Genomic DNA, 14,211 nt, shown 5'->3' on the forward strand with positions numbered 1-14,211 from the left:
TTTGTTTTTCTTAACTTTTTCCCCCCCTCAGGAGAACACCCTGACAAAGCAGACAAGAGAGAGAGGTGGCTGAGTCCTCATGAAGTGAGTGCTGAGCACAATGCCTGGATGGAGCCTCCTACCAGCAGGTGACAGCTACAGACTTGCCCCAACAGGCTCTTCTCCACTTCTCAGATTTCAAACACGTTATTGCTGCATTCTTCCCAACATTTTTTTTTTTTTTTAATGGGAGATAGGTATAAGTTCTACCCCAGTCTTCAAGAAGTCAGTCGTAATCTTTTCACTGGTAGGAGGACTTAAAGCAGGAATTAAAAATGAAACATCAGAATCCTGCAAAATATATTTCACCACTTAATGCATTTTTCATTGTGATTTCAGTACAGGAGAAACAAAAAGTAACTGAAATAATTTCACATTGCTGCAGAGTGCAATTCCCCTGGCACCACATCCCAGCTGCCAGTGGGGCTGTGACACCAGAGGAACTTCTGGTTCAGTCTGAACACTTTGGTGCTGGGATCATGATTCATTTTATATCTCTTGTGGGTGATTTTGGCAGGTAGGACCAGCACAATGCAAAGGTTTAAAAGATGGACAGAAGAAGCAATGGGGGCCACAAAACAAAGAGTATTATGTTTTCCCTAAGGGGGTCTGCTCCCAGAGAACAAGATGTGTTCTGCAGTACAACCAAGCAACTGAATTCTTAATACAGTATGCTAACACAAATAATACATTCATCCAGGTAAGCTGCTCTTCTGCTAAAAGCTGCTATTTGTTCTTTACATCTCTAAGACATGAAAAAGCTACTTATTTTGTCTGTTCCATGTTACTGGAGTACCTGCAGTGGCTATTTGTCACAAAGGCTGTTGGTGGTGGCCAGAAACTTTGTACTCATATAAATGCCTCTACTGAAATGTCATTTAAAAGAATTTTGATCAGTCTGCTTAAGTTTTTTGTAATATTTAGTACAAGAAACACACTAGAGAATATTTAACTAAATCAACAAGGTAGATGCTACAGATACTTTGCCAGGATATATAGATCCTAATCAGCAACACTGTACTCACAAAAGCAATTTATAAAGATAAGCCATAATTTTACAAGCACCTGAGAGATTTCACAAATCCCTTTGTGGCAATAAGGAAGCTTTAATTGGTTATTTTTTCAAATTACTTGTTACAACCTGCTCTTATTATTCACCATCTTTACATCCTCTTAACATTCCTCCCCTTCCTATTGATGTTCAAATTGACTGAAGGATGGTTTCCAAACCACTGCTGGGAAGTTAATGCCTTGTGATTATGCTGCCATAGCAACTGAACTTCTGTTAGGGCTCTGTCAACTTCAGATACTTATAAATCAAGTCCTTCCCAACTACAGATACCCCTCCTGCCAAATTCAATCTTTTGATGGGGGGAATCACTAAAATCCTGTTAGAAAGATTTTTACATGAAGAAATTTATATTATTTTTCTACAAATATATATTTTTTCGATAAATATATATTTATTCTAGATTTTTGATCTTGTGCTTGGTGTGGTGTCCTCAGTAATTACAACAGAGTATTGATTTTTCATCAGGGAAGGGTAGTCTAAATTAAGTTAAATGTATGCTACTATCCAGCTACACAGGCAACCTGTTTGAACCATTTACCCATATTCTGAGTTATTATTAAACTTTTGATTTCCTTGCTTTTATCCAAACAAGCTCCACATTAAGAAAAAAAAAAATCAGCATTCCACATTAACTGATAAACCACATTTCTCAGCAAAAACACAGGGAAACTAGAAACAAATGCTAATCTTATTTCTATGCAAAAAATCTCCAAAGTGACTGAAAGAGCCAAGAAACTCTATCAAGAGTTATTTAAGGTAGAAAATCACACTGTTCCCCCATACACAGCAGCCAGCTGCAATCAGAAACAGCCCGAGCTCTGTGCCATTCTCCTCTCCTCCTGGCAGTTTAAAAACACGTGTAGCTGCACTCTCTTTAGCTAAACCACACCATTATACACAGCCTTTAAAACAAAATCCCTTCTGGTGCACAGGAACAGAAGTACAAGTACCCACTGTGATCCCCCTGGCAAGCCATCCAGCCCCATCCCAAAGCTGCGGCCCCTGCCCTGCCCCGGACAGCCAGGGCCCGTCCCAGTTCAGCGCTGCTCTCGCTGCGAGGGCTTTGTTTACCTTCCGAGAGGGGATTTTCACTCCTGCTCCATTTCCCCAGCCCCTCCGGGGCTCAGGCAGGAGCAGAGCGGTGCTGCGGGTTCTGCTGAGCCTGGAGCTGCACTCCTCCTCCTCCTCCTCCTCCTCCTGCACACACCCACCAAAGCCAGCACATCACCCTCCCTGCACACCAAACCCACCCGGCTGCAGCTCGGCCATCCCACTCTGGAAAAGGGAAAGGGAAAAGGAAAAGGAAAAGGAAAAGGAAAAGGAAAAGGAAAAGGAAAAGGAAAAGGAAAAGGAAAAGGAAAAGGAAAAGGAAAAGGAAAAGGAAAAGAAAAGGAAAAGGAAAAGGAAAAGGAAAAGGAAAAGGAAAAGCACACCGTGCCAGGACCATTCCTCACCACTCCTGAGTGCCACTGTTCGATGGCCACACAATTCACAACGTTTTCCCCTTGGGGAGAGGCATCTGCTGACCATGAACTCGGTGCTCTCCTCCTCTGGAAGTTATTAAATATTACTTCCACAGCTTCTGAAGAATTTATACAGCCTCCTGGGTGTTGGTCCAGCTCTGTTACAAACACGGCGTTTCACTGAGCTTGTATTCTAGCCCAATTCAGACTGATGCAGCCCGAGAGCTGGGGCCTCTTCCAGCTCTCCAGAAAGGACCCGTACCCACTGGTACCTGTATCCCTTGATCCTGTTTGCACATTTTGGAGTGAGATCGTGCTTCAGGCACACTCTAGGAACACTGGATGAGCTTTCAATGGCCTCTGAGCTCTGACCCTATCTGATGTCTCCCAGGCATTTTCCATATCAAAAAGATCCTGTGCTCTGCTGCACACACCTGACTAAGAGGGCAAATGACCACAGCATGTGCTTCTGCTTTTGTTAGCATTTACCTGGGATGTTCAAGCAACATGGTCACATTTTCTCCTTCATTCTAAAGGCAGTAAAATTAAACACAAACAAATGTGTTTATGCGTGCTAACACGCATAAACTAACAAATCATACACTGAACTCTACTGCTGCCTCTCATACACTCTGTGGCCTTTTCCCCTGGATATTTTGGTGTGTGTAGATGACAGCAGTGACTGGGAGGTACTGGTTGAGAGCTAAGTCTCTTCCAAGCCTGTAAGACACCTAAAGCAGACGATACCTAATGCTATGAAAACAGAATGGTAGTGCATTCTTCAGGGATGTTATTTTTCTACAACTTTAATATACTACCAAACCTGTTTGGATTCATCCTATCATCAGTCTCTGTTTGGTTCATCATTGCTTCATTTATAAAAGTGTTTGAACTTCTACTTCACATCAATCTGTTTTACCAGTACAGGCTGCATCATTAAAATCCACTAAATTAAATATTTTATGATACTATCTGCATTATTGTTATGAAAACAGCCTTGCTAAATACTTTATTTGGCAGAAGAATATATGCTACTTTTTCATTTAACATTTCTGAATAGAATGAAATAAATCTCAGTTTAAGAGATTCTCTACATGGCTCCTCAATCTAGGAAGTGTTTTAAGAACACAGGACCAGATACATGACTGTACTGAAGTACCTAACAAAACTTTGTCCATGGATCTCTGCAGAGAAGGGTGATATTTTCACATAAGCTATGACCCTAAGTCTCCTTAGAAAAGATTACTTAAACATGCAGTCTGCTGAGTATCTCTGAAAGTCACTCAGCTGAAGCATCTGAATGCTAATACTCACATGAGCAGAGCTGCTGACATGGGTGAGTTCGCAGGAGGCAACACTTCAACAACATAGACAGGCATTGTTCAAATAATTCATTTACAGTTCGTATAGGGAACCAGCAAGGTTGCTCTTGATTGTATTTATTTGTTTATTTATTTAGTATTTAGAACACACTCATTCATGACTGAAGAATCAGCAGAAGCTTCTATGAATCCCTCACAGCACAGGTTTCTGAATCTAGCACTGGAAACAACACCTGAAGAAACTTACAGGCTCTTCTGGGTCACATTCTTTGCCTCTTAAATACAGATACAATTTTCTTAGACAAATGTAGCAGCTTTCACAGTTTGCTTGTTTTTCCCCTCGCATAATTTTTGGTTTTTCCTTCTAACTTCAGATGTCAAGGTGTGTCAGAATTGACATCTTTCAGAATTAGTTACAGCACAGATGAGACATCTTAAAATTCTGGCAATTTAAGTAACAGTATTTAAAGGTACTAAACTTCATGTTAAGTACCACATCTTCAATTACTACTCCTCTTTAAAATCAGGAGCAGCTCAGCATAAATTATCACAATATCACAAACATATTTAGAACTTGACCTGACCTTGCAGCCTGAAATCAAGGGAACCTTCTGGTGGCCTGGACTCTTTTCAGGTCCATCTGTGAAAATGGCACTATGCCACTGCTTACGAGGTGGGGTGCAAGATTCAACAGTGCACAGGAAGCAAACCCAGGGCAGGCAGCAGCCCCTTGAGCAGGAACTAGAGCTATGCACAGCCAGGAGAAATCACACAATACCTTTTTTTTTTTTTTTTTTTTTTTTGCCAATTAATATTAAGCAAAAAGCATTATAAAAATAAATGTGTGGAGTAGGAAAATGGTCAAGGCACTTGAGTGCAGATATATACATCTCTATCTCTAAATCATGAGATCAAATCCTGGTCATATCATCTACAGCTGGAAAAGGTGAAAAATTGTAAAAACTTGATCTTGTTCTCAGTCTTTTCATACAATTTCATGCAAAATATTCACCTTTTTCTGCCCTCACGTCTTGTTTTGCAGAGCTAAGAGAATACTGCTTAGAAGTGTTGTAAGACATTTTAGATAAGCAAAGATGGAATACATGGATGATCCATCATTCTCTGAAGTCTTTTGGAAGCTTCCCAATGATTTAACATATTTTGAATTAAGCCCTGGAGTAGCAGTTATACCGTGTATGAAAAGCACATTAGACAAAAATCGTTTAGGTCAACATCTTTCAAATGGCTAAATACATGGTGAAGTTTACTCAGATTTGTGGAGTTGCACAGGAATTTTCAGGTTTAGGATTAGACAGGCATCTTTCAAGAGACAAGCCCTGAAGCTATGAAAACCATTGCTCAGTGGGAAGTCTGTGTAGAACTCCTCACTCTCACTATGATGTTACTGCCTGCTAAAAACGTGGGGGTTTTTGTATTTTTTTTTACCAGAGTTAATGGGAAAAGAGTAATTTTTCATAACTAAAGATTCCTTTCTGCTAGAGAAATCCAAGGAAGAGCACTAATCTCTGTTGCCTTGACAACATTTCCTGAAAAACTCAAGCATTAAAGTATCCAGTATGCTCAAGAAAGTTGCAATATCTGTTTCATATTGGACATTTACCACATTTATTGTGTTGGCATGCACTCATCTATCATCTGTGAGTATTTGTCACAGAGAGCAATGTGCCAAATAATACATTAGAAATATCTGAGCTGACTTAAATGCACATGGTATTTTTCCTGCATATTTCCATGGCTACTGAAAGTTGTGACATCTACAACCTAGAAAAAAAGGAGCATCCTTCCATGATTTGTGGATATTAGCAAAGTAAGTCCTGTCTATCTCCTAATGCATTTCCTAACTGAGCAAAGGGATCACCTCTACAGAGTGGCTGGAGGGAGTCTGTCCTTAAATCTCAGTCTGAACCCAAACCTTGGCTTTTCTCATGGGTTTTGTTGAGGGTGCTCCAGGGGCACAGCACAGCTGCTTCTGAGATGAAGACTCTTAGGTTCACATGAGGAGTGGCTGTCTCTCTTGCTGGCTGTTCATTGTAGGAGACTGAAAAATCTGACTTTCCCAGAGGTGCCAAAGCCATACTGAGGGACAAAACAAGCACGAGTTGCAAGTCTGAAATGTTGCAAAGAATCTCAACTGCTCTTTAAATAAAAATAAATAAACAAATGAAATAGGCTTGTATGGGTAAAATAGACAGCACCAGCCTCTGTGAACCCAAAGCTAACTTTCATGTTTTCATCTCCCTTCAGTTTTCCTACAGACTGCCGTGGATGTAATAAGAATAAGCAGAAAATAAAGCAGCACCAAAAGGGTTTGCTGCTAATCACTTCTGATCCATTAGAGGGAAGTATTTGTACACAATGTACCACATCATTCCCTTCAACCACTTCTAATATTTTCTTTGGATGAAGATGATGAGATAGCATACTCTGCTTCTGACATAATGAATTATTTTATTGACAAATAAAATGAAATGTATTGATCACTATATTTACTACAGGACATTTGCTACAATCATTTTTATTAACAAAGGCAAAATAGGAAGTATTTTGGGGTTTTTTCTGACTGTATGTTAGGCATAATTTGGGCTGGGCAGATATAACCTCTACCCAGACAATTCCTGTAAGGATGCTACTTCACACCAAGAATATGGTTTCCTTCTCAAGGGGGAAACAGCAGAACAAGAGACAACCCACATGATATAAATCATCAAAAATACCCAAATTTCCCAAAGAAACATTGCCAAAGAAAACAAAGAGGGAAGACAGTAATCCTCCTGTGATGATGTCAAGCTTCATCTAAATTAAAACTTCAGGTGAACTGAAAGGTTGTGGGTGATTTCCAGTAGAGGATAAAGAGATTGTTAATTGTCCAGGCTCAAACAGGTCTGCAGCCCTCTCTGAACTGTGGCTTCCTGTTCTGTGAATTATCTCCTGTGGCTGCTTCCGATCTCATCTCCATTATTAGCAGAGGATTTATGTCATGCTCTGACCCCTTCCTTTAGATGACCTCTGCTGCCCAAGGGGACACATGTGCTGACACATGATTTTCTCATGCTAGCTTTTGACTTACTAGTTCCTTGAGTCATATTCAGAGGCAGTATTTAGTACTGCTCCTTTGGAACTGTGCATGTCTGACAGTGAGGAGCCACAAACAAGCCCACAGTTGTGATAAACTGCTCTGATTGTTGACCAGGACCAGCAGCTGCTCACCTGTATCTTCCAAACTCTTCCAGCACCACTTAAAAGACACAGAGTGTCTGAATGTCTGTCCTGCATCTGCATTCCCAGATGATACTTGGAGAACTTTAATCATCTAATATCCAAGCTGTTACTAAACACTGCAATTCAGTTAAGCCACTGTCTGGATGGCCTCCCTGCCTACACAATGCTAAATTTTTTTGGTGAAAATTTCTAATTTGCAAGCCTACACCTGACAGACAGCAGTCAGAGCAACATAAATTCTACAGGCCAAGGAGGAGTTTGGTCTCAGTTATGTGCTAAGAACCACTGCTGCCCTCTGCTGCAGTATTTTGGGTTGTGTCTCTGATAACCAGTGAGAGCCACAAATATTCAAGTAAAATTTATAGTCTTAACCAGAACTTAGCATGCCTAATGTTTCCATTACTGACAAGATCGTTAAAAAGCTCTGGTTTTAATTCATCACAAAACTCTGATGCTGCAGGGACCAGGTTAAATAGAAATAACTTTATCTTTTTTATCTGATTTTGACTCTTAAAAGAGGGACACCCTTGGAAGAGTTTGGACATGCTTTCTTTCTGCAGCAAACACTGTCTTATCTTGTGATAGTAAACAGCCATAGAAGAGTAAGAACTATGAAGTGAGAAACTCATCTTGGGACCAAAATGAGCACCAAGATTCTGGGATACATCCCTGAATGTTAGCTTAAATTATGATGGACAGCCAAGTTCCTGGTCAATTCAACAAATCTTTCCTTAGTCTCAGTTTATCCAGTTCTGATGGGACACAGCTCATGACCCCTCAAACAGTTAGGTTTCTTCCTCGCTGATGCTAGGAAGAGTAACATGAGTGCAACCTTGCTATATTCACAGCTACTTCACAAAATGCTCCAGATAGAAATAGTTTATTTCTTCCCAGCCCTCCACAGACTCCAATAACCCTCTCTTTTGTCATTTCCATCTGAATAGGTTGCATTGCTTATAGGTGAGAGCAACTGTCATGTAAACCTAAAACAATTTTAGAATTATTTTATGCTTCCCAATCTCACAAATCCAATTACTCCTCTCCTGCAGAGCCTCCTGCACAGCATTGCAACTACGGTGTCTCCAACACACAATGCTAAATTTCAAAAACTCATCAGTAGACAGGAATAGATTAGCAGATGGTGGCAGGCCAGAAGAAGAAAGCCAGAGACACAGCCTTCCTACTCAGGGGAAAACCCAGGCTGCTCTCAGTAATTATCTGTGCAGGTCTCCAGAGGAATTAGATACACATTTCAAAGGAGGCAGGCTGAGAGTCTGGCTAATGAAAGAACTGTGCATCCTTCCAAATGCTCAGGGTGTCCACAGGAGCTCTGAGTCCCTCATGGTGACTGGTTCATATTCTGAATGCTGAACCAGAGAAACCTCCACAACTAAAACCACAATACCATCTTAGGTCAAACCTGACACTTTTTACCAGAGGGCTGACACAGTGTGGTAGATGGGACACAAAGAAGGGAACCTGTAACACACTGTCACTTGCAACTTCCAGCTGCTTTTATTTTTTTGTGACACTTTCAGGTTTATTCTCAGTTATTCACTCAAAAACATTTACTCCAGCTCCTGACCTGAGCTCAAGGCTTAGGTTCTTTCCACTGAGCAGAGTTTCCTACAGGGACAAGAGTTAAGTCTTGTTTCTCATATCTTAATGACAAGGAAGGTCCGTTGTGTTCTGGCCCCTTAAACAATTCAGTCATGACACACAGAATCCAAGCATAGTTCAAGGATTCCAGGTCAAAGGGGGGCTTCCCAGAGCCATGAGAGATGGAGGCTGGTGCTGACATCTCTAAAAAGATTTGACTGGTTTCAGTGAGAACAGTGAGGACGCCAAATAAGAGTCAGCAAAGCAGACTATTAAGATGATTTCTGCCTTCTCATTTCTGAACACATAATTTACCTCTCCAGCACATTTCTCCCTCTCACCTTCTCAGCATCATTCAGATCATGTGTAAATCTCACGTGGTAAGCTCTGACAAACTTATGGTTGCCAAAAGTGATTCTAGTACTTAAATTACTTCTGTAAATATATTAAATCTGACAGAACAAGCAGTGCAATATGCTTTGCAGATCACCATGAAGAGAGGAAAACAGAAACCATAGATCCATAGAAACTAGTGCAATTAATTCTATATCACACATTTTCCTGATGACTGCAAAACTAAAACACTGAAAATAATTCTGAAAATCAGCAACTTTGTTCTAGAATCAGCAGGAAGCCTTTCTCTGAGAATTTTTGTATTCTCTGCAGTTAAGTAAGGACATAATGGGTGGCTCAATTCTTCATAAACTCTAGTTCACAAAACACCTACCTCTAGGACTTTCCCAGTAATGAACTGGTGACATGCTTCACACTTGACTCCAAAAAGAACTTGGTAGTCCTTTTCACAGTAAGGAGCACCATCTCTGAAAAAGAAAATACACAAATTACAAACCACTTCTTATTAAACAGGTTACAGCATGACTTACTCTCTTCATTTGTCTTCAGGTTGGAACTCCTACACACAGACCCAGGTAAATGGGGAGAGTTCAAGGGAAGCACTTTGTAGTACAAGAAACAAAAACAGCATTCTCACTAATGCCTCTTAGAATTACTCCTTAAATTTCCATCCAGAGAAGGCATCCAGGACAAACTACTGAAGTAAACCTCCTTCTTTAGGGCAGACTCTCTACACCTACAGGTGGTGTAGTTACAGGGAATCAGTGTAGCTCTCTCTGGGGTTGAGGGGAAATGCCAGTCTATCACAAGCAGACAGATTTTGTTCACTTCAGGAAAAAAACAAACCAAAAAACCCCTTTGGTAGTCTGCAAGGCTATAAGCAGTTACTTTTAAGTGTAAGGTAATGTAGTATTTTAGTATGAACAAGGAACGTACAGTAAAAGTGGAAACACTAATCAGCCTAGGAGCATTTCTCAAGCACTGGAATTTTTTGGAGAAATTGCAGATGCTTCTTCTTATAAATATTACACACACCCAAATGAGAGATTTGTAAAATGTACGTTGTTTCCTTATTTTTTCTCTTTGCTCTATGCTTGAAGGGGAAAAAAGGATCTATTTCTTCATTTCTGCTCTTTTATCGTTTCCCTATTCTCTTCCTGTACACCTTCTTGCACTCAAGACTCTCTTCATTATTTTCTTATATGGAGGTAAGAAATACAATATCAGGTCAACCACACCATCATATTTAATCTATTATCTAGCAAAGGTAAGAAATGTACAAATTCCTACTGTTTTCCTCAAAATCACATGCTGGAAAGCAAAATGACACAATGCTTTATCTGGCTACTACAGAAAACATGTGCAACAATCCACCTAATTTTCTAGGGGAATGTGGAATTATACCTCTTTTAGACTGGTATTTTAAACTGGTATCATTAAACATGAGCTTTCAGTTGCATTTTGCAGATCACTTTCCCAGCTCAGCTCTTTCTGGGAACAAAGACTTTGGTGTATATGAACAAGTGGTCAAAACAGGACTTCCAGATGTGAATTTTGCTGCAAGCTCTTCTCTGCTAGCAGCTAAAACCATGCCATGAGTTCAGAAGAGAAGCAGACAGAGGTTACTCACTTGCTGATGTATTCCCCAGTTAGGACCTTCCCACAGGCCTTGCACTTAAAGCACCCCAGGTGCCACTGCTTGTCCAGGGCTAGCAGTGCTTGTCCATTTTTGATGTCTCTTCCACAGCCAGCACAATCTGCAAACAAGCAAACAGATGCATTTGTTGTCAGCTACTTGGTTCATTAACCTTAATTAACTGGCCACCTGTCATAGCATTTGCTAGCCAAAGGGATGAACTGCACAGCAGTGCAAAGGTACTTCTTCCTGTCCTTAAACCCTTCCCAAATCAATATTTCTCATTACAGACATTCTCACTAGAAGAGGGAAAGTACTTCTGTTTTTGAGACCACCTGGCAAGCTCTGTACAAACTTCAGATTCTGTCAGGATCAAGCTACGAAGAAGTCCTCACTGCAGAAAGTTCCTGTCTCCTACAGCAAGCAGTGTCTGAGGTTTTGCTTCAGCAAGACCCTGAGAGCTTGCATGGAGCTGAGAGAGCAGCGCCAGGACTTGTCCTGTCCCCGTTGGGTGGCAGCAGAGCCCCGTGTGTGGGGGACAGCCCTGGCACACACCTTCCTGCAGGGACAGCCTCCAGGACACACATCTTCCTCCTGGGCACACACCTTCCTCCAAGGACACCCTCCAGGACACACATCTTCCTCCAGGGACAGCTTCCAGGGCACACACCTTCCTGCAGGGCCAGCCCAGGGCACACACCTTCCTGCCACACACCTTCCTGCAGGGCCAGCCCAGGGCACACACCTTGCTCCAGGGACAGCCCAGGGCACACACCTTCCTGCCACACACTTTCCTGCAGGGATAGCCCAGGGCACACACCTTGCTCCAGGGACAACCCCAGGGACAGCCCAGGGCACACACCTTCCTGCAGGGCCAGCCCAGGGCAGGGCTGACAGCCCTGTGAGGGCTGCAGGGAGGGCGTGTTGCTGTCCCCCCACAGCTATGGGAAGCTGAAGTTCTCCTGGTCTCTAACTGGAAAAAGAACTCTGGCTCAGGAGTTTTGGTACTTTCCTGGTAGTCACTTTTCACTGCAATCAGTCCTGGAGGACCCTGATGGCAGAAAGGGAACCAGAAGCCAGGAGCACTCTGTCCCAGGGGGTGCCACAATATCTCATGTTACATCAGAAATCTCTAGCTCAGCCCCAAGCTTCCATTCCTCTCCCTTCAAACGTAAAATACTCAAAAAGATTTCTGGTTAAGGGGCAGTCCAGCACATGGTAAGATCTGAAGAGACTGATGTGGCAGACAGCACTGAACTGCAAGGGTTGTGCTTCTGTGCCCAGCCTCAGGGGACAGGACTGAGGGAGGGAAGGGCCTGGAAGCCCAGTGAAGTGGAAAGGGAATGCCCATCAGCTGAGGCACTCATGGAAGCCACAGAGACAGCCTGGAACAAAAGATTTCCCAGATATTACTGTGTCCAGACTTAGTGCTCCTTTGGTGAATGCCTGAAACATCAACAAATCACAAGACATGGAGACAAACAGAACTGAGCAATGTGAGATGTGAAAGCCCAGGCAGCAGGGAAAACATCCCCCTGGCTCCAACGCTCAAGCTGACTGAGCAGGTACAGCCCAAAAACCTTCATCTCCTCATGGGTTTAAACCAGGCAACACCATGCCTTGCAAAAGGGCAAGTCCAAGTTTATTACCACAAGTGATAATGAGAGCAGAGTTGGTCCTTTTGACTAAAGGGCATGACTTTGGTTTGTTGGATAATGAGCCAAAAGAACCCCAAATATGTGCTGCACATTCCTGCTATCCAGGAATCCACCACTGCATGTCCCTCTTCCTATCAGCATTCTTCTTCTTCTCAAATCCCCTAAAAAAGGAGGGGAGGCGGACTAAGCACGGTGGTATCTTGTGACAAAATGCAAGTCAGACTTTTGACACAACTTGGACTTGAAAAGCAGCCCTGAGATGTCCTAATACCAGGACTGTGCTCTAGAGGACATATGTTACAAGCTGAAATCATGAAATGACAAGGAGTGACACCATGTAATGTATCCCTCTGCTCTGCCATGACAGCTGAAGGCTCCATGCCAGTCTGTGGTGACAGCAAAGGTTGGAACAGGTCACCAAGGGAGGCTCTGGAATGTCCAGCACAGGGAGAGGAAGGGACAAACACGTGTCAGAGTGGCTTTGGCATGCTGATCTCGCCTTTGGTTTGGGGAGGATGCTACATCATCTCCTGAGGTCCCTTCCAGCCCTCATTTCATTAAGCTAAATCTGAAATCATGCAACATGACTTTGACTGTGAGAGCAAATGGGATCCTCCCCCCAGCCCCAGTGGGTGCTGAGCTGCAGTTTGAAAACAGCCCCCATTTCTCAGCTCCCTAGCACTCCTGCTTCCTCCTAGTGTGTCAGCCTCCATAGCCAACCTGGGGGCTGGCACACTGTGATGCACTCCCTGCTCTATTTTCACTCAAAAAATCTGCTGGATTGTCCATGCTGTTTTCATTTTTGTCTGGGAAACTTCAGTGAAGCTGAAATCTTCATGAAGATGAAATTTCTCAGAAATGGAATCAATAAAGAGATTTTTAAAACGCTTACTTTCCGAGGGAGTGGGAATAGAGAAACTGCCTTACACAAAAGGTCTACCTAGTCCAGCATCTTTATTGATTCCAAAACCAGATACATGGGGGAAGTAGGGATCCATGAAGTACCTCTGACTGTTTAATTGCTTCTTTGTAAGCCAAATCACAGTAAGTCTGAACACCAGACTTAGAATTGTGCTCACGTTTAATACAGGGGTTGGCAACATCCTTTGATTCTTCTATAGCACCAGTGACGTTTTGCAAAAGGAAATTAACATCATTTCCATTCTGCTAATACAACAGGCACACTGAATTTCTAGAAGCAAAGTAAACTAATAGCCCAGTACTGCTGTATTAGGCTGAGATGGCTTTTAAATAAATCTGATTTTAATTCTGACAAAACTGTTGGGTATATACATGAAAAGCTTGCAATTATCATTATCTCCTAAAATAGAAAGTGAATAGGGCTGGGCTGGGCTAAGAAAAGACCATTTGTTCATCCAAATTCTACAAATAAAAGCCATTATGATCTCAGGCCTGCATGAGGCACATTTAAGCCCTTGGCTGAATGTCACCAGAGTATGCAGGCAGGATTCAGTATCACATTAGGCACAATCTGTATCTGTCTAACCTATAACTAGCACATGCTGCAAATAAAAGGGCTGTGAGGTAAGAACAGTGGTCCACAACCATATGCCAGAGCAGAGTGAAAAGCCTGACAATCCTTCCCGAATTTGTGTGCAGTGGTTCCCACCATGGTGCTCTCTGGCTTCATACCTGGCTCTAACAGACTGCACCCCTTGAATCTGAGCTTTCTTGCATCTTCTTTTTGCTGTATCACCTGGATTCTTCCTTCCTGCCATTCCTTGCACATGACACATTCAGCAGTGCCAAGATAACGAGGAGGAGGAGGCGGACAGTGCAGCGTGCTGGTTAAAATGCAGAGTGAGCA

At 42.3% G+C, this 14,211-nt stretch overlaps 1 protein-coding gene across 18 annotated transcripts in view; it reads right to left on the bottom strand.

Annotated features, from left to right (window-relative positions):
- ABLIM1 (actin binding LIM protein 1) overlaps window positions 1–14,211 on the bottom strand; it is a 187,605-nt gene that overhangs the window by 60,114 nt on the left and 113,280 nt on the right. For all 18 annotated transcript variants that reach the window (XM_038140682.1, XM_038140698.1, XM_038140694.1 and 15 more), the window contains exons 5-6: window positions 10,720–10,846; window positions 9,463–9,556 (exon numbers count right to left, since the gene is read on the bottom strand). In XM_038140682.1, coding sequence (XP_037996610.1) covers window positions 9,463–9,556; window positions 10,720–10,846 — 221 coding nt within the window. The remainder of the gene's footprint in view (window positions 1–9,462; window positions 9,557–10,719; window positions 10,847–14,211) is intronic.

Source organism: Motacilla alba, chromosome 6 (genome assembly GCF_015832195.1).
Source record: "Motacilla alba alba isolate MOTALB_02 chromosome 6, Motacilla_alba_V1.0_pri, whole genome shotgun sequence".
Taxonomy (NCBI): domain Eukaryota; kingdom Metazoa; phylum Chordata; class Aves; order Passeriformes; family Motacillidae; genus Motacilla; species Motacilla alba.